Source organism: Tenrec ecaudatus, chromosome 2 (genome assembly GCF_050624435.1).
Source record: "Tenrec ecaudatus isolate mTenEca1 chromosome 2, mTenEca1.hap1, whole genome shotgun sequence".
Classification (NCBI taxonomy): domain Eukaryota; kingdom Metazoa; phylum Chordata; class Mammalia; order Afrosoricida; family Tenrecidae; genus Tenrec; species Tenrec ecaudatus.
In genome coordinates this window covers 132,279,428-132,305,453 of record NC_134531.1, presented here as the reverse complement: position 1 = coordinate 132,305,453, position 26,026 = coordinate 132,279,428, and the positions used below count along the sequence as shown (strand labels likewise).

The following is a 26,026-nucleotide window of genomic DNA, read 5'->3' as shown; positions in this document are numbered from 1 at the left end:
AAATAACTTTTATGTTTAAAAAAAGAAAAACGGAAAGAAAAAAATACAATAATTTTATTCCCCCTGTTTAAGCTTTTCTGTTCTTAAAACAGGATGAAGGGAATTAATGAATTACAGTGGACATCTAGCTATTAGGGATTTACAGATTAAGTTCAGAAATCTCCTTTAAAATATGAAGGCTGTCATGCCTCCTTTAAAATATGAAGGATGTCAGTTCAGCTGAGTGCAGAAAGGCTTCCAGCCAAAGATATCCAGTTGAGTTAAATTCAAAAGGAGTTGGTTACTTTTTGTTAGTGAATGTTTAAACATAAGATGATCCATCACTCCAGCTCCTCTGTGCCAGTATATTTATTAAGTAAATGTTTATTATACTAAATTCCATTTCAAACTGAACAAGGTGGGAAAGATGATTTTTAAAAAGCAAGAATTACCTATGAAAAGGAATATATTTCTGGTTTTTGTGTAAGGGTTTTTTCATTTAATAAAAACAAAGCATCAATATATTTCTATTTTTGTGTATTTTTTCCAACGTGGAATTCAAAGTAGGATTAGAAATGAAAACAGACCTGCGGAAAATCCCCAAAGGGGAAAAAAATCTCCATATACAAATAGAAAGGTAACAAATAATTTTTAAAATGAGAAGGTGAGAGATCAGAAAGAGAGAAACAATAATAAGTCTCTGTATGCATCAGGTTAGGAGTCACATCATGGACGGATGTCAGTGGTTAGAGGTTACAGAGACAGATATTTCAGAATTTGATATAATTCCATTCAACAAATAATTATTGAATATCTGTGTGGGATACAGAAAGGTTTTACCCCAGGTTGTTCTCCATGGTGTGTGCTCAACCTAGGATGCTGCTTACTGGCTCATGGGAGGTCAGCTGCTTAGAGGTCATCTCCCTGAAGACATCAGCCATCTATGGCAATCCTATTGTCTGTCCCACCATAGGTGGGGTCCACTCCCTGCTGATAAGGCTAGTGGATTGTTTCCCTGAAGGTGAGCTCAGAGACAAGGTCAAGCCAACTCAAGGACTACTAAGGTTAGTCTGCTATGTTGAATCTGGTATTCGCCCACCTTGTCACATGTATATCCCTCATTTCTCCCCTTCCTGTTGTCTGTACACCCCTAGCTTGTCCCCTTTCTGTCACATGTATGCCTGTTGAACAGCCCCTTCCTGTTACATATGTGGTTACCTGTAATCAGGGGGGGTTGCATGCCCACTAAGGGTATATAAACCTTGGTTAGAAATATATTCTCTCTTTCTGTGCAGACCTGGCTGTTGAGATTATGGGCATCCCAGAGGTGAGCATGTTACCATGAAATGTGTCTAACTCCTTTATTTTATTCTCTCTCCTATCTTCTGTTTTACTATGATTTATATATATTATTACAGCACAATTGTGCCTACGGACCCTGCGGTTGTCAGAGGCTGGTTTACTCTGACATATCTGTTATAAACAAGATAATAGCAAGGAACTAAGAGGCAAATAAGCATGATTAACAAGAATTAACCAGATCCATGAGGCAGGATGGTTGCTGGCTTTATCAATCAGCTGAACTGCATCCCTTTGCTTTACAGACTTGAACACTGACTACAAGGAGCTCTCCTCTCCTTGGAGGTCTGAGTTACCTGTTTAACTGTTCTCATTCACTATTTAGTTGATTTAATTTGACTTTCTAGATCTTTAGTCAGCCTAACTCCAAACACAGTCTTTAAAGACATTTTAAAGATACTTCCAGAAAGGAAACATTGGGTAGTTCTGGGATCTGAATACTCAGCCCAATGTTTAATATTTCTGCTACTTTTATCACATATCATATTCTAAGCACCATTTGTCTAGCACCTAAACTTCAGGCAGTGTTTCCTAAAATTGAGATCCTCTCCCTGACTGGGAGTGGGAGTGGCACTAGAATGATCTAGGGGTGCTACAAAAGCAGATCTCTACACTTTATCCTGGATTATGGGGTTTTAATTGGCAAGGGTATTGGGGGAGCACTGAGTAATTTTTTTTTTCTGAAAAGGAGGTGGTAGACCAGGAAGTTTGGGAACTTAGGGATAGAAGGTACATTGACACACAAAGCAAACTTCCAGTGACTATTGAGCAAAAGTTCACCAGATCTGTTAGTTCCTTTAAAAAATGAAGTAGTAAATATGAAAGAGGAGCCCAAAGATTGGGGGGAAATTCCATAATCTTTGAATTGCACATTGTAAAGACCATTTTGCAGTCCCTCCCTCATAGGTGAACCTTTGGTTATTTATTTGCTTCCCAATTAGAACGTATACTCCTTGAGAGTAGGAACAGGTTTTTTTTGCGATTGTTTTATTGTAGTAAAATTCATTTACTCTAAAGTTGGCCATTTTAGGCATTTTTAAGTAGACTACTCAGTAACACTGATTATAATCATAATGTGGTGAAACTATCACCACGTTTTATTTCCACACTGTTTTCATCATCCCAAACCTGTGCAGCTCCTTATCTCTCAGACCCTGGTGGCTACTGATACACTTTTGTCTTTATGATTTTGCCTATAACAGACATTTCGTGTAAGTTATATCATCCAATCATACTGTGACCTTACATGTCTAACTTGATTCGGAATAATGGTTTTAAGATCCATCCAGGTCATAGCATATTCCAGAAATGTATAGCTAAATAATATTGCATTGGATCCATCATAGTTTATTTATCTCTTCATCATCTGGAGATGAGTGATTGGGTTGTTTCTACCTTTAGGTGATTTTTAAAGGTGCTGCAAGTGAACATTGTACACACATTTGAATCTTTGCTTTTACTACTTTGGGGTACATACCTAGGAGCAGAATTTCTGGGTCACATGGGAATTCTATGGTTAACTTTTTGAGGAACTATGAAACTTTCCCACAGAACCAAAACCTGTTGTCATCGCAAGGTACAGTGTAAGGAGTGGCTGGTAGGTTTAAATTATATATATTTCACTTATCAGCTGGACAGTTCACCACGGATCCTGTTTTCCGCAAGGGCCTGTTGGAACGTCTGATACTTATTAGGCACTCCATAAAATACACTGGTGGGCGAATTAAGGAATTCATGAAAAGTATGAGCTTCGTTATAGCATTTTGCAAACATTCACTTCTTAAATTTAAACCTACGCAGAAAGGACACCAACAATGAAGAGCGACCCAGTAACATTGACGAGTCTAAGAAACTCGCAGATGGTTCCCCGGGGAAGGTCCCTTTTGTGAAGAGTCGCTGAATAAGCATAGTAACTGATCATAAGATCTATCTTTCCCTACCTCCCAATGCTATCTCATGAGACGTATCAATTGTGGATATCTCTTCAGACATGTTATCCTCACGAAGCCACACCACCAAGGTGTGATCGATGACCTGATTCATTGGAAATCTGCCCCGTGTACTTACTAAGCAGAACTATCCAATTCCAAAGGTTATTGCCAAGTATCCACGTAGTCTTGGGGAGATGTTTAAATAAACACAGGGCTCAGTTCCCGTGCTCAGTAGCGGGACATTCTTCGAAACTTCAGTTACAGAGCGCTCCAAGGAGCAGCATGACTGCCATGAAAGGTCAGGTTTGGAACTCTGTGAGGAAAGCAATCACAAGAGGACTGTTATTTAACACTAATTTCAAACTAAAAAGAGCGAAACCGGCCTCTCTTTATCTTACATGATGGGAAGCAGTTGGCAGGGTGGCAAGGGATGAAATGATCCTGTACCGAACATCCATATACACTCTCCAATATTTCAGAGTTGAATGTGTTAGTTAGACGCCACAGGGTAGCTTTTGTCACATGTGTAATGTCTCTTGCTTTATCAAGAAAATGTATGATTAATTCTCTTTGGAGCACAAATGGAAATTCATTATTTTTTATATTTGGGTATTTGGCATTTATACAGGACTTCAAGCCCTGAAAAGAGCATGTATTTATTTGTTGAAGAGTCCTATTTATCATCTACAGTTTATGGAGAGTATGAAAGAATTCAATCGACTTCCCCAAGGTCACCAGCAAAGCCGTGCTGAGAGAAACTTGAGAGTGAATCCTCTTTGCTTCCAAATGTTTTGTGAGCTGGCTCCTATCAAGAGGGGGAAAAAAGCATGATGAAAGAGTACTTCTGGTAATGCAAAAGAGAAGACTTGTCTCTCAATGCCTAGAGGTCTGTGCTAGTTCCAGAGATAAAGATTTTATTAGACACAGAGCTCAAGTTAACTGGTTGTTTTCCTGACTGCATTCTGAACTTGGAGAGCAAAATGAAAAATTAGAAAACCCACATCATATACAACATGTTCTTATTAATATAATTTTAATGGTATGGTATTGTGGTTCACACACATATTTACACAGTATAGATCCATGAGGTATGACGTAAAAGGTCCCTTCTTCATTGTAGTACATATTGAGCCAATATTTATGGAAAGTATGCTAGTTAGCTATTACTATCATCCTCTCATGTAGCTTGGTAAGGATATACTATTTGAAAAAAATGGCCATTTGGCAGATGAGAAATGAGGTATAAAAATATTAACTAGGCTCATTCCCTGAGAGACATTCCTGCTGACAAGACACATGGAATTATGCTAGTGTCCTGGAACTGGAGGAGCCACGAAGAGACCCCTGCCAGCACTGAGATGCTTCCACAGCCACTGGATCCACAAGATCCACCCACTATCCGGTGATCTTCCTGCATCCGGTGTCATTGCATGTGATGCGTGAGTCTAAAGAGGAATTTATGGACTAGTATTTGACTTATGGAATTGATCTGGGGGGAAAATGGTGAACTAATTTCCCCAAAGTAATAGACTTAATGAAGGTTGGAGACTAAATGCCAACAGAAGGGTTTAGTGGTTATCAAAAAATCCAAGCAAACCAACTAACTAGCACCTCCAGTACATTAAACCCCATAGCCTTGGAAAGGACCCCTTTTCCAGGGTTCTTAACGAAAACTTGGAAGCTTTCGACTTTATACACTCAATCACATCACTGGTGTGAGACACAGTGGAAATGTGCCACCATGTTTCTCAATCTGTGAAATAGCACTAGGAAATAAGCCATATAGGATATACTACATTACTCATATTTCTTTGTACTGTGGGTGAAATGAAAATGTAGTAAAAAGAATTAAGCATCTTCCATATTGCTGTTCAATAAGTCCTCTCCAAATTCCTAGCTATAAACTATTTTTAAGGAGTAAAAAGGAATTTGAAGACAGCTGTGATAGTTACCTAAGTTGGTGTCAGTTTAAGGATTAAGAGTGTAGGGTTGGAGTCTAGGCTGTCAATCTGGAGATAGCCAATGAGACTTCTGCGTGGGCATGGCCTTCTCCTGAGAATTCTGGGAAATCTGGTACTTCCTCCTTGGAGGCAGTAGACACCTCTCTCTCTCTCTCTCTCTCTCTCTCTCTCTCTCTCTCTCTCTCTCTCTCTCTCTCTCTCCTGCTCCCTGGGAGACATTGCAGAAGACAAGCCACATGGACACAACCAGACCTCGGAAGCCAGAGAAGCCACAGAGAGACCCCTGCCAATGCTGAGATGCTTACAATGCCACTGGACCCAAAGACTTTCTACCCACTGGCCTGTGATCACCCTGCATTTGGCTTCATTGCATATGTTTGTGAGTCTGAAGAGGACTTTATAGATTGGTATTGGCCATATGGGCTAATATCAGACTTATAGACTGGGTTGGGATGTTTTCTCAATGTTCAATTCCTCTTGTATATAAATCTCTCCCTTATATACATCTGCATATTTATGAATTTGTTTCTCTAGTCTACCCAGACTAACACAACAGCTTACTCCAAACTTTGGCTCTTACAGATGAAGAAAGTGGAGTTTAGAGAAATTAATCAGCATAAAAGTAACAACAACAACATCTCTCTTCTAACCCTTGTAGAACCAATAATGAACCCAGATTGCCAAAGCCCCAGGTATTTGCTCGTCCACTACCCCATGCTCTCCCAGTCTAATATATGATCGATGATGTTTACCAATAAAAGTTTTTCTCAGGCAGATGCCATGTGATTATATAATAACAGTCTGAGCGAGAGGCCAAAGGGTGGAGGTTATAGACAACGTCTTTTCTCTCTCCGGTCCTTTGAAGCTCTAGTTAATAAGGGCAAGAAGTCCCTAGGTGATAGAGACAGCTAGGAGCTTGGCTACTAGAAGTTGGTGGTTCCAAGAAAGACGCTGCGATCTACTTCCAGAAGACCACAGTCAATGAAACGCCTATGGAGCAAGCTGCTCCTCTGACACAGTGGGATTGCCATGAGCTGGTATTGACTTGATGGATCTGTTTGCCCAATATGCATGGAGTCCCTTGGTACCACTTGTGTTGATTCCCACTTGCCAGTTTGTATTCATGACATTACAGCTGAGTTCAATCTTCTGAAGCTGTGCCCTGCATGACTTAAATGAGTCTTGATGCTTCATAGGCCTCCCTGGGGAAGCATCTCCATGGGTCATCTCCATGGTACTTCCCATGGAGAACAGTTGCTTCCAATTATGCCTGCCATGGAGATCTCTGTGGAATAACCCAGGGCTCTCTCCTTGGCTCTGACATGCTCAAAATGTTATCAGTAACCTGGATACAAACAGAGATGATTTGCTGAGCCAACTTACAGATGATAAAAAGATGGGGTGAGATGCAATGAATATGGTAATGGGGGAACTGAATTGTAAAATGGTTAGGCTAAAGGACTAAATGAAATACAGGGGAATGGTCAAAAAGAGAAACATTTCAAAGTCTTTGACTTGAGTGCAAGAAAATCTGTATGATCATAAGGTGGAAATATATGACATCATGTTGGTAGAGGCAAATTTATGCCTTGGCATGGGTTTGGCCTGCTTGTGAGCTTAATGGAAGTCAACTGTACCAGGGTACAGAAAAATCATTTCATGGTGGGTTGCCTTAAAACATGTAGTTTTCAGAGCAAAACAAATGACAATTTGGATCTATTCGTTTTTCAACAGACACATCCTTTCTGAACATGAGAGGTCTAATGAAACTGAAGAGTATTCAGAAATTTTTATAAGAACAAGAGATGATTAAAAAAAATACGACAACACGAAGGATGGTTGAACATACTGGGCCTGTTCATCCTAGGGGACAGTGACTATCAAGAACTATGAAGTTCTTCAATTTATCCTACTTACAAGTTAACAAGTTTACCCGCCATAGTTTCAGGGCTATAGCAGGACACAGAAGACTCCTGAGCCAGAGACAACGGTCAATTTATTACTGAATACAGCTGCAATGTGGTTCATCAGAGTTTCCTTGTGCCCATTTCATTTTTTCCAGTTCATTTATTATATTTTATTTTTAACATTTTGACACGTTATCCACCCACCAGTCAATTCAGTGGTTTAAATATATTATGTGCCCATTTCTTCAATTCCAGTTCCCATATAGCTCTCTGCCATCGAGTCCTTGCTGACTCATAGTGACCCCCTTGTGGGTTTCTGAGACTGTAGCTGTTTATTGGAGTGGAAAGTCCAGTCTTTCTCCCTAGGTCAGGAGTTCTCCACCTTCCCAATTGCGGGACCCTTTAATACAGTTCCTCGTGTTGTGGTGACACCCCCCGCAATTATGCTACTTCATAATTGTAATTTTGCTACTGTTATGAATCGGCAACCCCTGTGAAAGGGTCACTCATCCCCCAGAGGAGTTGAGAACTGCTGCCCTAGGTGGTTTCAAACTGCTGACTTTGGGAACTGCAGCCCAACACGGAACCACTACATCACCAGGACTCCTCACAGTTTCCCCAAGGTGGTACACTAAGGGCCAGATGATTCCTGTGCATAAAATGGATTACAATATAGGAAAGGAACCCCAGCTGAGGAAACTCTTATAATGATTTGCAAACAAACCTACTTAACTTAAATTTTTTTTAATTGTTCATTATAAGACAGGTGAAAGTTTGTCATGCAAAGTGGTTTTCCATCCAACCATCCATATATGTTTGGTTTTGAAACCAAATTTCACTCCTTATAATGTAACAGTACTTTCCCCTCTACCTCCTTGTGTTTACCATTTCCATTTCTCCTTTTCTTCTCCATTTCTCCTTCTGACCTTTCTCTATGGGCAAATGCTGTCCTTTTGACCTTGTAGCATTGACTGGTCTAAGGATGCGTCCCTCCCTCTCATGATGTTCAACTTTATAGGCCTGTTTCTTGTTTGGTTGAAAATTGAGCCATGGGGATGAATTTGGTTCCAAGGTGGAAGGGTAACTGAGAGTTTTGGTCTTAAGGATTCTACCAGTCCCTCATCAACCAGTAAGCCTAGTCTTTTTCCTAGCCTTAAAAAAAATTTTAAAGTCTCTTTTTTTAAGGCTATTTGCTGTACAAGCATCTGTGAAAAGAGCAAAGTGCTGCCAGTGCCTCTACTGGAAAGACAGAAAGAGTTCCATGGAAACTGGTCTTTCAGCTAAAACTATCCTCACATTTTGAAAGGCTGTCATGTTAAAGACTATTGAGAATGTCTCACTCCAGTAGACAAAACATGGGCCATTTGGTGGAAATTACAGAAAAATAACTTTCTGGCAAATCAAGACACATTTTGTAAAAATAATATGCCCAAATAGGATGGACACCTTAATTTAGAAATATTCAGACAGAAGCCAGATAGTCACTTATTGTGACTATCGAATAAAGTATTTATATATCAGAAAAGTCTGAAATCTCATGGTATCTTATAAGTTTCTTATAGCATTCCATTATCAGAACGATAATGGGAGAAAGAAAGAGGTGAGGTAAGTAGGAAAAGAGGCACGGCAGGATAGGATAAAGGGCACTTTTGAACTTGAACTACGCCATCGTATCTTCTCTGACAATCTAGCTTCATCCCAGGAGGATTCAACTATTTCTCTGATAAGCCAGAGATAGGAAAGTATCCACAGCCTTTATAAACTTGTTGTTTTAATCTCTCTCCTCGAGCATCTTCAGCTAAGAAAACTGCTCAAAGGTCTCATTGGACATAAAGAAACTTGGAAGCTTTCTCTTAGATGGCGTTGCTGTGTTTTGAAAAACTGAATTGCTGCTAAGGAATTCTCTAGAGTCTCACTAGAAATAATTCTGGTTGCCTGAAGCTTGGGAATTTCCTCAAAAGAAAATATTTTGTCCATGGGCCTTTTTATTTATTTATTTTTTTAATGTTCCTAGAAACCGAGCATGCTTGTCCCCAGCCAAACAAATGATCTAAGAATGCCTCTCATGTTGGGGAGCAAATGGACATTTCCATTATGGATACCTGAACAGGTAATTATGTGTGAACTCATCTGCACCCCACACATGTAGGATGACACAACTACAATTAATGAATGGAGAAATGACTGAAAGCTGGACATTTGCCCTCTGGATAGCTTCTTTTTAATATGTAGAATGAGGGGTTGACATAAGTGACAGAAAAGTTCCTTATCAGTAGTTTAAACTCCAAAGAATCGAGAAAGAGCTTTCATCTTAAAAGCTTTGCCATAAGCTTTGAGCTTCAGGGCGAGGAGTAGGGCTTGGAAGAAAATGAGGGTGCAAACCCCTTTCAAATGATGGCTTAAAGCAAATCCCTCTTAGTCTAAGATAAAGAGAGTATAGAAACATCAGTCAGGGTCCTGGGCAAGGCTAGGGGATGAAGGGATAGAAGAGAATTTCCTGGTACTTTGGTACAAAAAAGACAGGAGGATAGTTTATAGCAGGAAACCAGAAACAAAATCTCTACTCCCTCTACTGAGTCAGCAGGGAACCTTATTCTACAAAATGACCTTGGAAAGAGCCCCCACGGGCTAACCTCACATGTTCATCCAGAAGAAGCCTCGAGATCGAGAGGATTCGCTTCTGCAGAAGTCGATCTCTCTCTGGGGATAGATAATTGGGTCATTCATTTTAGAAACAGGAGTTACGAACAAAACTTACAGGACCTACTTTTTCTGTCTCAAAACAAACAAACATTTCTGGCCCAGTCCAGTAGGATCAGGAACTGTATAGGTTCATATAGGGATCTGGGCACTTTTCCCCCCTAGAAATTACAGCTCTACTTTATATTTGTGATTATGCAACATATGAGATACTTTTTCTACTTAACTTTTCTTTGACAAATACACATCTCAGATTATAGTCAATGCTTTTAGGCTTAAAGTTTTACTGAAAATAATTATGTTTCAATATATTTTACTTGTCATTTCTGAGTGCTTTTATGATTTATGGTGGACAAGTAATACTTTGCATCAATGTACCTAAAATACAGACATTTCAGTGCTTTAGTAAAACATCATGCAAGGAATTCAATAAGAATGGAACTGCAGTACATTTCCCCCCTGGCATACATGAGCATCTAGTCTATTTACCTACTGCCTCCTAAAACTGTTGCTTATTTTGTATCAGCTTTAACCCTTAAAAATAACAAAAAGAATGATCTGGCTTGGGATGTTTATTACTTTAACAGTAGGAGTCCAGTTAATCTCCTTCACACCCCATGTTCAACTTACTTTACTCGGTGGTTAAGATGTTTAAAAAGGTCTCTTGGAGGGGAATAATGTTGATCTAGAACTTGGGGTCTGCTTGGGGGAGGAACCGCAGGGCTGTGGTTCAGAATTCAAGCTGAGAATGAGATTACCACATTAAACTAAGTTCAAAGGCAACGCTGGTCTAGAGAGTGACCTTGAGAAAAAAAATTTTTTTTTAATCCTGGGATGCAGCACACACGACGAAGGCCTCTTAAACTCTTTGGTAGTGTCTTGTCAGGTAGACAAAATAGTGCACTGAAACTGCTGCGGCTCCACAGCCAGGAGAGAGAGGCCTTCCTTGACCTTTAGAGAATCTGTTGCTCAGCCCAAGGAGCCTGGAGTAATCAAAACAGAAACTGAGTACTTCTCATGGGGAGTGGGGGGGATAAATGACTCCGACTAACCCACAGCTGTTATCATTTATTATGTAGTCCTGCTCTGGATCAAGGGCAGATGAGCTGGTGAAGAAGGAGCAGTAACCTGAGAAGGATAAACAAAAAGCAGAGTGGGGGCTCAAGGGAGGAAGGAAAGAAAGAGGAGCAGGCTTTGGACGGCACTGTCGTACTTACTGCCAACGCCTGCTCAAAGGCTCCATCGAAGGCACGTCCCTGTTTCAGTCTCTTCCCATTACAGAAGTAGATCCTAGTTTTACCTTGAGGAAGGATGCAGAAACTGAAAGACACATCCCCTTTCACGTCATTTGCATTCTCATGAATCACAAAGACTTCCACAATGAATTAGCTTTTTAAGATACTCCGATGGACACTGAAGCCCAGTTCTGCCTTTATCTTTCCTAAGGAGGCACCAGCTGTTTGTGTGGATCAGGGCTGGTAATGAACTCATGGGCCAGAACAAGATTACTCCCAGAGAATCTCCAAGACTGTGATCTTTATGGAAGCAGATCACCACCTGGTCTTTCTCCTTTGTAGCCAGTGGGTGGGTTTGAGCTACCAACCTTTTGTTAGTGAGTAGGCAAGGGCTTCACCACTGAGTGAGCAGGGCCCCAGCTACCCATGCACTATGTATTCTAGTCAAGTTGCGCTCCCAACTCTGAGCCCCACACCTCCTTTTCTTAAAGCTACTCTCATTCCTTGCCTTTAACTGTCCAAACATCTCCATCCTCCTAGGTTCTGATCTAATTTATTTCATAATCGTTATTTGTATGGCGTAGAGTTTTATACCAAGCACCCAAGCCACTGTCTCCTGGGGCCTTCCCTTGACGACTTCCCCTCACCCATCTCTCCCGTCTTTTGTCTCCGGGAGTATTTGCTCATGAACCTCACTCCATGTGTTCAACACCTGAGGGTGGAAGGCTGTGTGAGCTACATGGTGAACGAGCTCCAGGAAAAAATGGAGGATTAGAGTGTCCGGAGGAGGTAGAATGTAATTTGCTGTTTACCTTTTGATTTTTTCATACTGTTTGGGACATTTTTTACCACGAGCATATCAAGACCTTTATGAGAGAAATAACTAAGCATACACTTAAAACAAAACAAAAAGAAACCCCCAGGTGATCCTGATGGTGTAGGACTATCAATCATTTGAACCATGAGCCAATTAGATGCCTTATTTCATTTCTTATCTCTCCAATCATGTAGAGTTACTTAGGATCAAGATCGAAATTCATACTCTTCTTGTGTTTCCAGTAATGGCAATGACAGGTTCGAAGCAAGTGTCTTATAAATCCTGGGTGGATCTGAATTGACTATCATGAAAGTAAGACAGGAGGGGACCTATTCAGGACATATATGATATAGTATAGTTGAAGAAGAAAGTACCTTCTAGAATTCCTTCATTAAGTAGTATGCATATTTTGTAAGGCCAGGCAGGGAGGGACTTCGGGGGAGTTAATGGCTCTCAAGATGACCACAATGCAGCAACAGTGCTTGATTCTTTAGCTCCACACAAAAAATCTCTGAAGGTATCAATGCATCTGCAATCTGTACTAACCACAAGGCAGTTGGTTTTTAAAAATCTGACTCAATCTTGGAACAGTGCATTCAACTATAAATTCTATGACTAAAATAATATATGTGATTTGTTGGCAAGAATTACAAAGAGAATCAAGGCGCTCATATATTCTTGTTGAAAGTGTAAAATGGTACAGATGACTTTGGAAAATATTTGAGCAATTCGTCAGAAAGTTAAACACAGAATCATCATGTGACCCGGTAATTCCACTCCTTGGTGGATACCCGTGGAAAGCACATGTCCATATTAAAAAATGTGTATATAAGCCAGTGCCGTGGTACTATTCATTATATCCAATTGACAAATAAAATAAGGTATGTCTAAACAATGAAATATTATTTGGCCATACAAAAGAATGAAGATGCAGTCAATAACATAGGTATATCTAAAAAGAAGATGAAGAAGTTAAGTAAAAGAAGTCAGAGACAAAAACAAATAAAACTGCACATAAAACTATAATTTCAAAAACAAATGTATTATTTATTTCCATTATCTGAAATGCCCAGAGTCAGCACATCAATACAGATTGCAAAGCATTTAGGGGAGAGGGAAATGATAATTGGCTGCTAATAGATAAGAATGTTTCATTTGGGGGTGATAAAAATATTCTAGAATCAGATGGTGAAGATGAATACACAACTCTGAGATATTTTAGGATATATGAATTATATCTCAATAAAGTTGCTATTGAAAAAATAAAGAAAAGAATGAAGGTAGGGAAGAGAAACCTGGGCAACAGCCTCCCTAAAGAATGTGAAGGAAGTGGGAGACAAGAAGCAGTGTTACTCAAAGTTGCCTTTTAGGGCACAGAGAGCTTTATTTTATTTTATTTTATTTTTGCAATTACAAAATAAAGATGACCGAGAAGAAACTTAGAGAACCTCGACTATAAATATCGCCTGAGGGATTTAGAAAAGAGATTTCGTAACAATACAAGTTGGACTCGCAGCGCTCACATCTCTTTTGCGTGGACTTAAAGAGGGCTTAGAGCAGGACACTTGGAGAGACTGTCCCTGCAATGAGAGAGGAAGGAATTCGCCGGCCTTGCACGGCCCTTGCTCTTTCTGCGTTCTCTTGGAAAACTCGTAAGCCTTAGCATTTAACATCATTCATTGTCTCCTCTTTAGTCTTGGTGAAATAGGAGACAGTTGTTTCTTGACGAGTTTAATTTGTTTCTATGCACAGTCATAAACACATAGCCCTCTCAAGGTTTTATAAGTCTTTCCCTCTAAACAGTAACTTTTGATTTAAAAATGAAAGCTTGAATCTGCACATAAAACCATAATTTCACTAATTTGGGATGGATATCTATAAAGAAAATAAAGTCTGGTTAGATGTGGCTAATTTGAGAGTCGTGGGGTAATGGGTAAGCTAGCTGTAAGTTGGATATCTGCGTCCACCCGACGTGCCTTTGTGAGAACGGTCTGCGGATCTACTTTCGAAAAGTCAGCTGTTAAGAGTCTGTGGGACACAGGTCTACTCTGACACATTTGGGGTTGCAAGAAGTTAGGATTGACTAGAGAACAATGTTTATTTGTTTCTATAGCTAACTCTACACATGTGACTAATAGACTAAGTAGAATGTACTTGGCCTGGTAAATAGTTTTTAATCTCTGTAAACCTTCCAATTTAGTGAGGGGGGAAAATATCATCCTCATCAATATTTACCCAGGACAAAAGCAAATCTTCTCAGCCCTGCCAAGTGTACCTTCTTGGGATACATTCGGCACAATCATTCCCACTCTTTTCCCTGGGCCGCACTTTCCAAGGAAATACAACTGAGACAAAGTTCGAACAATGAAGCTTCTTCTTGGTCTTGACAACCAGATCACACTGGAGCGTGTGAGTCTTCTCATCTCTGGTTAGGCTCTGAGACGGCTTTGTTTTATAGCAAAGTCTGTCAGGATGGACGCTCTTCAAAATCAAACACATCCAATAATATCATATTATTCCACTGAGTAAAAGCAGAAAGTCTGTGAGTAATAATACAAATCTCCATGTCCAACATCCTCAAATTCTTTTAGCCCAACGGTATCTTTCCTAAATCAACCTAGGACCAGATGCTGTGACAATTTTATTGGTTGAGAACACCAGACCTGTCGCCCTCGCCTCTACCCGCGAAGGCTCTGCCCCTCCCTGCTAAGCAAGGGCGTGGTCAAACTGCCCTTTCTCCAGACCTTCCAGCCCATCAGCCCAGGTTGAGGTGGGCATGCTCCGATATGGGTCCAGGAGTATCCGGAAGCACCTGACGATGAGGATGCCCAAGAAAATAAACAACAAAATGACAAAAACAAATGTGGTTTTCTGCTCCAGAGACATACTAAAATCAGATGGCGCGTTCCCAAGGGGCACCAGGGGCGAAGGGCCGGGCTGTGCTCCATCCATCGTCTTCGGAAACCAGAGCGCAGGGGCTTCCAGCTTCCTTTTCTTCCATCATCACTGTGCTGGGGTCATGGTGGATGCACCTGGGAGATACGGGGCGGCCTGCAGGACAAATGAAAGACAAAAGGGAGCAAGGGGAACACGGCAATCTGATGTCCTCGACCTATTGTCAACCAGCTTTCCTCTCTCCAGAGAGTGAGTCTGCATCATTAGGAGGCACGCTATTTCACTCGACCTTCAGATCACTGGCCTGCCCTCGGAGTAGCCGCCAACCCTGGGAGCAGAGGACTGGGGACCCGTCCAACCCCAAACTAAAAGCCAAACTCACTGCCACCCAGCCATTTCCAACTCATAATAAGTTCGTAGCACAGAGCTGAACTGCCCCTGTGGGTTTCCAAGGTTGTACAGTTTTACAAGAGTAGAAAGCCTCCTTTTTCTCCCACTGAGAGACTGGTGGTTGCGAACTGCTGACCTTAAGGTCAGTCCAGAGTAGTGCACTCTGCCACCAGGGCTCTAAGCATATTACAGAAGGTGAGAAATGTACGCAAGAATGCTGACTTGACTCCACAACTCAGCCTCCTCTCCCAAGTCCCTTTCCACTTGCTTCCAACATTAGTATTCTTCCTTCGTTTCTACAACGGCTCACACTCTATGTGAACGGGCCCTGTTCCAGAGTGAGACTAAAATATACTGCACGGACTAGTCACTTGGCCACAAGCTCTGTGAAGGAAGAGTTCTCTATCAACCTGGTGTGAGGAAACTGAGACCGGAAAGAGGGCTTCCTGTAGAAACTCTGCCTGGGCGATGGCTTAACGCTGTGGCTAAGTAAGCACGCAGCCCCGGAAAGGGAGACAGGAACGCCGAGCAGCTCACTGGGTCATGATGGAGGCATGTCTGGGAAAACGCTTCTAAGTGTGCACACATACAACAAAACGTGCCGCTTCACTTAGAACATCGCGAAGGCAGCTGCCTTGCTCTCCCTTCCTTTCTTCTGCCGGACCCAGGAGAGAACGGAAACGTCTCTGATTCCCTAGCCATCACCCGACTGCTGCTTTCCTTCCTCTCTCAGCAAACAACGCAAGCCAGGCTCCATCCCTGACCCTGGGACAGGGCCCAGACAGCCAACTCACTGAAAGGGAGCTGACTGACTGCAATTTGGAGGAAGAGGAGCGTTTTCTTTATAGCCGCTTCCGTCTGTTGCCAGCCACTTGATATTTGGAAGAGACAGACAGGCTATCAGTATTTCTATTTTCCTGGTAGAAAAATGGATGTATATGGAGATTGTTGCTAGTTTTTAAAAGGCAAGTGAAAGACATATGAAGGCATCTAAAATGTTCAGATAAGGACCTCGATCAACTTGGATCGAAGTGTGTAAAGCAATTGATTGATGGTAGACATGGCTTTATCGAAAATGCTCTGGCTTGCAGTTACAGAGAACCTCTCTGTAAGACAAATTCCCTCCAGGAAGAGCCAGCTACAGACATGAACACAGATCCAGAGAGACTGCTTTCTACAAAAATAAAGAGCTAAATAAAAATGGAAATGATGATGTAGAACATTAATATAAAATTTCTTCAGTTAAAGCATAATCATTGCCTTCAAGCACAGAGTTAGTAATTATAATAACAGCTTGCATGTCTGTTGGCATTTCCAAGTTTACAAAAACGCAATATATTTTTTTAAAAAAACCATTTCTAACGCAAAGCAAATCCAATAGCTGGGAGTGGGGTGGGGACAGATAGGATTCACCCATTTGTGGGGAAATATCTTGTTTTGCAGCTCGTGACCAGAATTTTTAGTCACAGTAGATTTATTTGCAGTGTATGCAAGTCTTTGATTAGGATAACAATAAAATTTGACTATATTTTTAAAAAGAAAATAAGCTACTTAGGAATATCAAAATTGTTGATGAATTTGGTTTGGTTTTAATTACTTTGCAAGCCATAAGGAGCTCTGGTGGTGTCTTGGTTAAAGTACTTGACTTCTAATCAGAAGTTCAGCAGTGTGAAAGCCACCAGACACACATGGGAACAACATGTGGCAGTCTGCTTCTGGAACAATTTACAATCTTTGAAAAGCCACCGGCAGTTCTACTTTGTCCTATAAACCAAAACGCCAAACTCACTGCCATTGAGTCAATGCTAATTCATTGCAAGTCTCTGCGGGGTTCCGAGACTGTAACTGTTTATGAAAGTCGATAGCCCAGACTTTCTCCTGTGGAGCTGCCGCTGGTTTTGAACTGCCAACCATGTGGATTGCAGCCCAACTCATAACCACGACACCAACAGGTCTCCTTCTCTGTCCAATAGGGTCTCTGTATCTCAGAATCAACTGGGTGGCAATGGTTTTTCCAGCCTTAGTTGTTGATTCCCACTGGGGTAGTTGGAGTGGTTAGGGATTGGAGATAGCGGGAAAATGCCTGATTCTGCCCAATGCCTGATTCTTCACACCAGAGCCATTTACGTCCAGCAAAATTACCCACACTTGACTGAGAGAAGACTGTCCCCAAATAATAGCCAGTAGAAACCCTGCAAGCTCTGGCTCAAACACAGCCATCTGAGGACAGAGAGAGGGCTGCCTCAGGCATGCCTGACCTGTCCCCTGGTCCTTTCATGTACCACTGGACAGTCCTTCAAATTGTGCCTACTCTCTCCTGGCATTACTCATTCCAGAATCTCATGTCCTTTGGGGGCTGGAGCTTTTTGATCTTTGTCTATTCTCAATACAGCTGAGGTGGGCAGGCATTTCCAGAAAGATCATGGTGAAAACACTACAAAATCCCAAAGGAAATATAGAAAAGGCAAAGTGGAGAAGCTAGAAGTTTACAAAATAAGAATTTCTCAATCTGTGAGGTCCAATTAAAAGAGCAAACAAAACCGGGCCTAGAAGCGTATAGGCCTGTGTGAATAGTTCTGTACCCACAAGCGACTAACCAATAGAGCAGAGCCTTTTCCAGGCCCTTCCTTCTGCCACCGGTCTCCGCATATAACCGTTGGCTTGGTAATCATAAGGTATCACGCCGCCAGCATTTTCCTCCAAACAAGGCACACTGCCAAGTTCATTTTTCCAAGGTCAGCCTCTCCCGAGGCCTCTCCCATGCCACTCATGTTTCAGAACTACCACACCGCTCATCCATGTAGGGGCTGCAATGACAGGCAGCCATTCCCAGAAGGCACAGCAACTTACCAAGTCATCTAATTCAGATGACCAGCACATCGCCCTCTTCAGCTCCTCTGTCCATCACTCTGGATGCCTGGATTCTCCACTGGGAAAGCAGCTATTAGAATGATTTAAAAATTAGCTTCGGTTGGTAGTTGTACCAGCCTATGCTGATTAAAAGGCAAGATGTAACAATATGGTTAACATGCTCTCCTGCTTGATTACATGTTTTGAAAAGTCTATTAGGCTACAAAAACACATTTTCCATAATCATCACCCTCCCCTTCCAGATACACAGAAGTGATGAGAAACTGTGGGTAAATGTAAACAAAACCTCGACAGGACTTTGTGAATTGTATATCATGGTGCCAACTTCCTATTAAAATACTTGGTTGGTTCATATTATCAAAGGTTTCTATTAAATGGAAATATTTGACCAAGGAAAGTGATACATAAAACTATTTCCAGGGGATTGTCTATGAGAACTATTTCCATCTGAAGAAGGGGAAAATGTGTAGCTAGAAATGGGGATGAAGAAACGTCTTGCTGGAAGGAAGGGGCTATTATTGAAAGGGACAGCCAGGCAGACATGGGGACAAGTCCTGGGGTTGGCTGAGGGAATAGTAGATGGAGATAAGAAAACGAGGAGATGGCTATAGTGGTCCTGGAAAAAAATCCACTGATTTCCCCGTTTTCTTGGACTGATTGAAATCGTTGGAAAAGTCAGCTTGAATTTACAGTTGCAATCAGTGAATCAATAATTGACATATTTGGAAAGATCAATCACATGCTTAAGTTAAAGGAAGCAACAGCTATAAGAAGGCAAGAAAAAAGGGACTGCATTTAATCACCTGGCTACCAGAGTACAAAAATATCCACAGACAACTAAATCAATGTGTGTGTGAGAGCAAAATATTCTTCTTAGCTAAGTTTGATTCTTAGAAAATGTTCATAATTGCTTTCAGATGAGTAATGAAAATCTTTAAAATAAATTGTTGAATCTGGTCAAGCTAATTATTACAAAATGATTTGCTATCCCCATCGTGAGTGGTAAGAATTACAAATTGCAGTTATTTTGGAGGTATAAAGAGCACACCGTTATTTACAGCAGTATTTTCATCCTGACTGGCTTGCTCCAGCCCCAAATTCATTTCTGTCTTGCCTTTACCAAGTCTGGAGGTGTGAGCTCAGAAAATTAAGTCTCATTTTAATAATGACCGTGAAGACCTAATTGAAAGATGTTATTTTCAAAAATTCTATACTACATCACTTATCTCACATCAAGCTGCCTAGATTCTTTGATGATGACAAAATGTAGCACACCTTGGTTAACCCTCCTAACCCCTTGAAGCCACTGTCAATGTCATGATTAGTCACCGGCTTAAGGTAGCATAGAGGACGACATGGCCTTCTCTTTCTTTCCCAATATGTCCTTTATTCTGTGCCAGACTCATCTTTCTAAGCTCAGATCATACTGTTTATCCCCTCAGGCACCTGGTGCCCCTGTTTTATGGGTATATTGTAACCACAGAAATTTTCCAACTATCACTTTATCATCAAAGGAGTAAGCATCCCATCTCTTTTGTATAGAGTCAAATCCCCAATGTATTGAGAAGAATGAACTTACGTATAACTGAATCCGGGAAGACCTGAAAAGAATGTCCTCCTCTTGTCTGCTCTTCAGCTCCACTCATCACCTGCAGTTCTTTGAACATCTCCAGGCATCCCACGTCTGAGCGCTTCTTCATGATACTCTCTGCCTGGTAGCTCGCCTCCCGCCCTATTGCCACCTGCGAGATTTCTCACCTTCCTCCAGGGTCCAGACCCAATACAGCTGTCTGGCTGCAATCCAATAGCCCTCCCTTCATCAGCAGGTGGGTTGCTTCCTGCTTTGTCCCCAGGAACACCTCACTAGGATTCTGTGGCGGTGCTTTTATACAAGACAGGTCTCCATGGTGTTTGTCTCCCTTCCGTAATTAAACAAGCCCCTTGAGGAATTCCTTGCTGTGCCAGGATCACCGCCTCTTTAAAAATCTGGTGCCCAGAGTCCACCATCAAGGTGCCAGTTACCCCACTGTTGATGTACCAAAGGGAAGAAAAATCACCCACCTCATCTAGTCATAGTGGTATGCCTTATCATTGGGTCTGAAATCGCCCTTGTTTCAAGCAATCACAGGCCATCCCGATCACAGTGACACTTAATAGTCCCAGGTCTCGTTATTTGACAAGCATTAAGTTGTTTGACTCAAAGATGATGGATAGGGTACGTCATATAAAAATCAACCAAACATGCACACTTGTGATCCAGCCTCTCTGACCTAACCAGCTCTTTGACGATTTAAAATCTGCATCTCAAGGCCTCACTTGGAAAATGCGCATTCCGTCCATGTGGACCCCTTGGAGTGTCAGATCTGTTAAGCATTTTGCTTCCTTAAGTATCTCATTATATACTTTCTCAGTAAGGACACGTATCTTGCCTGAAGAGAATGCATTTAAAAGCAATGGTGCTTTCTGCCATTTTCAAAAGAACGCCAACAGGATTAGGCAGATAAATAGCATTGGGAACATTTTCTCTGTCACTACATACCAGCTCTCTCTGACTTTGCCTTGCGTTTAGAGTCAACTCAAGTGCCCATTCCCTTGCAACGGTTGCGGTAATACTAACAGCTGTGAGAGTGGTGATAGTTCTGTGGCCGTACAAGGTGAATATTCAGTGATCAGGTGAGGATGAATGAGTGCTTTCTCTTTTGTCATGTTTGAGGGAAACGTGGGGCATTTCTCATATCTGTATGTGAGTCACAGCAACCAAGGGGTGGCGCTTACAAAGCATTTTTCTCAAATCCTAAAACCGAATTGCCAAACGAGTAGCAACACCCATGGGCTGTGGATCTCCCTTTTGTGACTGGCATGTTGGCATCAGCAGAGTCATCATCCCTCCACACTGCTGACAGAAGGCAGGAAATGGCTAAGCAAAGTGGTCGATATTTTAAGTATTCTCAAACCACACAATTGCCATGTCTAATTGTTAAAAAAACTTCTAGGTCAGAAACCCAGTCATGTGATTTCTTTTAAAAAAAGGCTAGAAAAGTTTGTCCATCTAGTAAGAACCCTCACAGCCTGCGCGTCCAGTTTGCATTCACATGTGAAGAACCCAACACATTGTCGCCCAAAGACACCCTCTATCTCTTGTGTGTACTTAGCCAGGAGATTAGTGAGCGCAGCGTCCAGGATTTAACAGGAAGGGAGGTCAGCTAGCTGGGACTGGCTTTGCAGGGACAGGCAGAGACAAATTTACTCAAAGTGCTGCATTGTTCTGCAACCGTGCTTCCACTCGCTGTTGACATTTTAATGCAGCTTCCCTGAAATTGGGACTGAATAAAACTGCGCTCTGCTTTTTGAGCAAAAGGGGGCCTCGGGTGCCTTCCTGTTTGCATAACTAGGTTTTCTTAAGGTACACCCGCTCTGAATCTCATCCACCCACTTCCGATGTGCATAAATATCCCATTGAACCAACTATGATATTGCCCAGCACTGTGGTGTCTCCCACATATATTACCAATCGAAGTCATCAAATCACTGCATAAGCTAAAGTTATTCCCTATAATTTTTTTAAGGAAATCTATTAGCACAGTGGATAAGGATGGCACCCCAGGATGTGAATGCATAAATGCAAATCTCTCAGGAACGCAGAGACTCTGGCTCTCTTGGTGACCCTCCAGGAACTTCTGGTAAAAGCGTCCTGGCTCCTGGCAGACACTTAATGCATTTTCAATTCTCTTTCCTTCTTGGCACACGTAAACACATGGCAACTTCCAGTCTCCTCAGTTTCAAAACACAATCCTCCTGTGCTGGTCAATAGCCACCAATACTTGGAAATTTGCAGAGTAGCTAAGGGAAACTATTGTTTTATAGGTTCCAAAAAAGTAAATTCAGGCTCCTAGAAAAGACCACCAACACGAGAGTGTGGTCACCGGCGACTTGTCAACAGGCAGCTTGGGAAAGGCTGCCAGCTCCACTGCTGCACTTGGCTCCTGCAGAGTCAGCCGCAGACCTGCCTGCCCTGTCTGCGAATGGTCTCCAGGCAGGCAGGCAGGCAGGCAGGCAGGCAGGCGTCCTTGCTCACAGCTGTTTATCAATGCTGGGTCAGCAGGAAGTCTTTCTCTGCAGCCTGACCCCCAGCCTCAGCTGTATTTCTTCCCTATCTTCCTCTTCCTTTGACCATCTGCTGGAGCAGTTTGAGGGGGACTTCGGGGTGAGGCTGCAAACAGGCTCAGAACATCAGAAGACCACAAGGGTGCCCCTGCCAGGAGCGAACCGTCTCAAAAGGCACCATCAGCAAACCAGAACTTTTAAACTTTGACCAATGCGCCCTTGCCTCACTGTGCGAGCCGGGATTCTGACCCCTTTCCTTGAGTGTTTCATAATGAAAAAGACTGCTGGCCGACACCTCAAAACCCCTAGTGCTGCTTACTCCTCAGCACCAGGCGTTGATGTGACATCTTTGTAAACAAATCAAAACATCCCTGCCTGGCTCTTAGAAGGTGGGACGTTGTAGGAGAAGGCAGGGAGGCATTACTATAATAGATAAACAGCTCTTAAGAATAATTTACTGCAGCTTTTGATAGAAAAACAGGCAGCGTTACTACTCTCCTAGTCTGGATCAGTAACCCTGGAAATTTGAGCATGCTTTGAAAGAAAGGCATCCTGACGTTCTACCTCCACGCATTAGCTTTACCTACCAACTTAACAGGGAGACTATCTGACAGCTAGATTTCAATTCACAGTCCAAAGGTATCCATGCCATTAATACTCATGCAAGAAAGCTGCAAACTTAGAGAAAAATCAGTTTCTTAAAGCCCTCCAATGATACAATGGGTTCGAGTACCTGGGTCTGGTTGAGAAAACACTTGATCCATTTCCTGATGAAATAGTTACAGGTAGTTTCCGGCCTCTTTAGTCCCCATTCTTCCCGATGCAGCTCCGGTAAAGCCGTCCACGGTGGTAGCACTGAGAAGCAGGATAGCACACCCCGATCCAAAGCTATTGTTTCAGGCTTAGAAAGTTCCCATTCAAGCCCCGAGTGAAACGAGCATCCTCTTCCGGAGAGAGGCATCATTAGCAGCCAGGACGGCTGGCTCTTTGAGGCGAGCCATGATTTCAGTTCTGCCTCAGCAACTCTTCAGAGAGTCGTGCTTCAGTGAGTAGAGGCGGTATCCGAGCAGTGTGGCTGAAATCATCTTCAAGACAGCATTAACATTCAAAAGGAGTCCGAGGTGGGGGGAAGCATCACAGGGCATTCCCAAAGCTTTTCAAAATCAAAGCCGTAAATCTAACACCCGCTCTGCTCCTCTCTATTGATTGTTGACACGACTCTGCTTTGGGATGTCCATTAGTGCCTCGCCGCAGCCACCCTCCATATTGATCATGGCTTCTGACCTTCCGGCCAACTCAGTTAATGGAAAGAGTCCTAGGGTAGGCTATCAATTGGACATTCTGGAGATGGTGCAAACACTCCCCCTTCCCTTTCCCTTTCTCTTTGAAGAAAATGAAATTGACCTTTCAGGAAAACAGCATTTATGGGAGGTGAAGAGGAAAGAACCTGTTTTTTAAAATCATGTTTTTACCACCTGTGTGTTCTCACTGCCCAAGGGGTGAATGTGCTAGGCTGTCCTTGCCAGGTCCAGAGCATCCTGTGGCCAGCCGGTGTAATTGTCACCTCGGCAACCCACCCACCCAACCCCCAACCTTCACAGACACACAGGCCACCTGATGAAGAAAGAAGGCAGACCTTGGTTGAGAGATGCTTGTTCTAATTTTCCAAGGTCTTGATACATGGCACAGCACTGAAATTCTTGTCCTTAGCTGCTGCCCCTCATGAAATCTAGCAAAATGCATTAGGATGAAATGTTTCTTTTAAAAGATACTTCACCAAAAGGAATGGCACATGCTCCTGACAGCGGCACTTCCTTGTGTCTTGGCAACTCACAGAGTTAGCAACACACCCACTCACCAAGTGATGGGGTGTGTTGCATTTAAAGCTCCTGCGACCGTGCCTGCCAGCATATGCTGGCTCCTCAGTCCTGCAAGAGACCAGCCATGACTGAGCAGCCCAAGAGGATGGGAATTCAGCCCATTTTCAATAAGAGAACCCTGATGTGCTGGCAACAGATAACGCCCCTCTCTGACCCCCAATCACCTCAGTCCCAAGAAGACTCTTTATATTTTACAATGGTAAATGGAAAGGCAACCTGGAGGCTTCTGCCCTCTCATGGATTTTCCTGATTTTTAATGGCATTTCTTCCCCCACTAGTTCCTGGTGGGCCAGCCAGTGGATTCTGACTCCCCAGAGGACAGTGTAGAACAGCCCCCTAGAGTTTCCAAGGCTGGGATCTTTGGAGAAGCACACTGCCTCGCCCTCTTCCTGTAGTGCTGGGGCTGGTGGCTTCAATCCACTGGCTTTCAGTTAGCAGCTGAGCGCTTCACCACTGCACACAAGGGTCCCTTCACACACACACACACACACACATACACACACACACACACACAATACAGGGACACATAAAACCCAGCAAAGTATTATTAGCAATACTAACTGTTATCATGTATGCCTTTCAGCCTGCCTTGTGTGGGAGAGGGAGTGCCCAATGTGCACAAGGTCAAGGGAGTGTGGTTTAAGGAAGCATCTGGCTCCACCCGCTCTCAGATGCTCTATCACTCCGTGTGGTGAGAAAGTTCTCTAGCAGTGAGACGGGATCACGGCAGGCCCACCCTGCCCCAGAGGCCCCATCTGCTCTGGTTTTCACCGACAAACGCAGAGCGGTGGAACGGAGCTTGAGAGGACTCTGCTTGTTCTCTCGATTTGCCACAGGCTGACACCATCCCAGAGAGATGAGTGCCTGGCCTATGTTTAAAACTCTCTGGAGAAGTAGATTCCATAACCACCTCTGACAGCCTCTGTTTAAACTAACTCTGTTTAAACTAACTCATTTATTTTCGTTCAGGTCTTGTTGGAAAGAAAAGAAAAGAAAAAGCCAGTCATTAACAGTGCACATTTTGTTAGAATTCTTTTTCACCAAGGAAGTTGAACTGGGTGAACCAAAGAATACTTGAGGTAGACAGCTGATAATGCATGGAGTCAAGTAAGTTTACAGATTTCTGCCGTAAGAACATTATAAGTGGAACTATTGGAACCAGCCCTTCCCTGAGTCTTACACGGAGTACCATGAATTCTGAAACAATTAATAAAAAGGATTTACTAACATTCCTGTTCTTAGAAAACGTCACCGTACATGTGTTCTAATTCTTAAACCTTTAAAAAGCATTACGTATCTTTTCTGACTTTTTACCAAAATTTCTGCTCTCTGGCTTATGTTTGAATAGAGACCCAAGGATGCTATGCAAAACTGTCTGAAGCTTTGACCCAGCTTGATTGCAGCAGGGTGAATGCACAGGTGATCGGGGCTATGATGCTATTTAATCATCTGATGCCAGCATTGTTCTTGAGTGCTAACCCAGTCTTTGTAAGTAACAACATCATTAGTTAGTAAAAATTAGAAAGTTATTTTATTCTGAGATCATTTCCTACCATCCTTATTTCAAGTCTACTTTTAAGGTTCTTTCTCACTCTTTCCTAAATATCATTTGCTGCACTTTTCTGTAAAGATATACAATGAACAGGAAAAGGAGTCCAAACCAATTCATAAACACACATATGCATAAAAGAAAGAACTTTATATACAAGAGGAGTTGAATATTGAGAAAACAACCCAGCCTGGTCCAGATCAAGTTCATAAGTCCAATATCAGCCCATATATGTGATACCAGTCTATGAAGCCTGTTTTCAGACTCGCAAAACACATGCAGTGACACCAAATGCAGGAAGATCACAGGCCAGTGGGTGGAAATTCTTGCAGATCCAGTGGTTGTAGAAGCATCTTAGTGCTGGCATGGGTCTCCACGTGGCTCCTCTAACTCCAGGCTCTGGCTGCATCAGCTTAGCTTCATGTGTCTTGCTTGTCAGTAGAGAGTC

General features: G+C 42.4%; 1 protein-coding gene across 1 annotated transcript; it reads right to left on the bottom strand.

Moving 5' to 3' along the window:
• Positions 1 to 14,595: 14,595 nt before the first annotated feature.
• On the bottom strand, positions 14,596 to 14,841 carry CTXN3 (cortexin 3). Its single transcript, XM_075543096.1, has one exon. It carries the CDS (start codon positions 14,839 to 14,841, stop codon positions 14,596 to 14,598), a length of 246 nt encoding a protein of 81 aa, XP_075399211.1.
• Between the last annotated feature and the right edge of the window lie 11,185 nt (positions 14,842 to 26,026).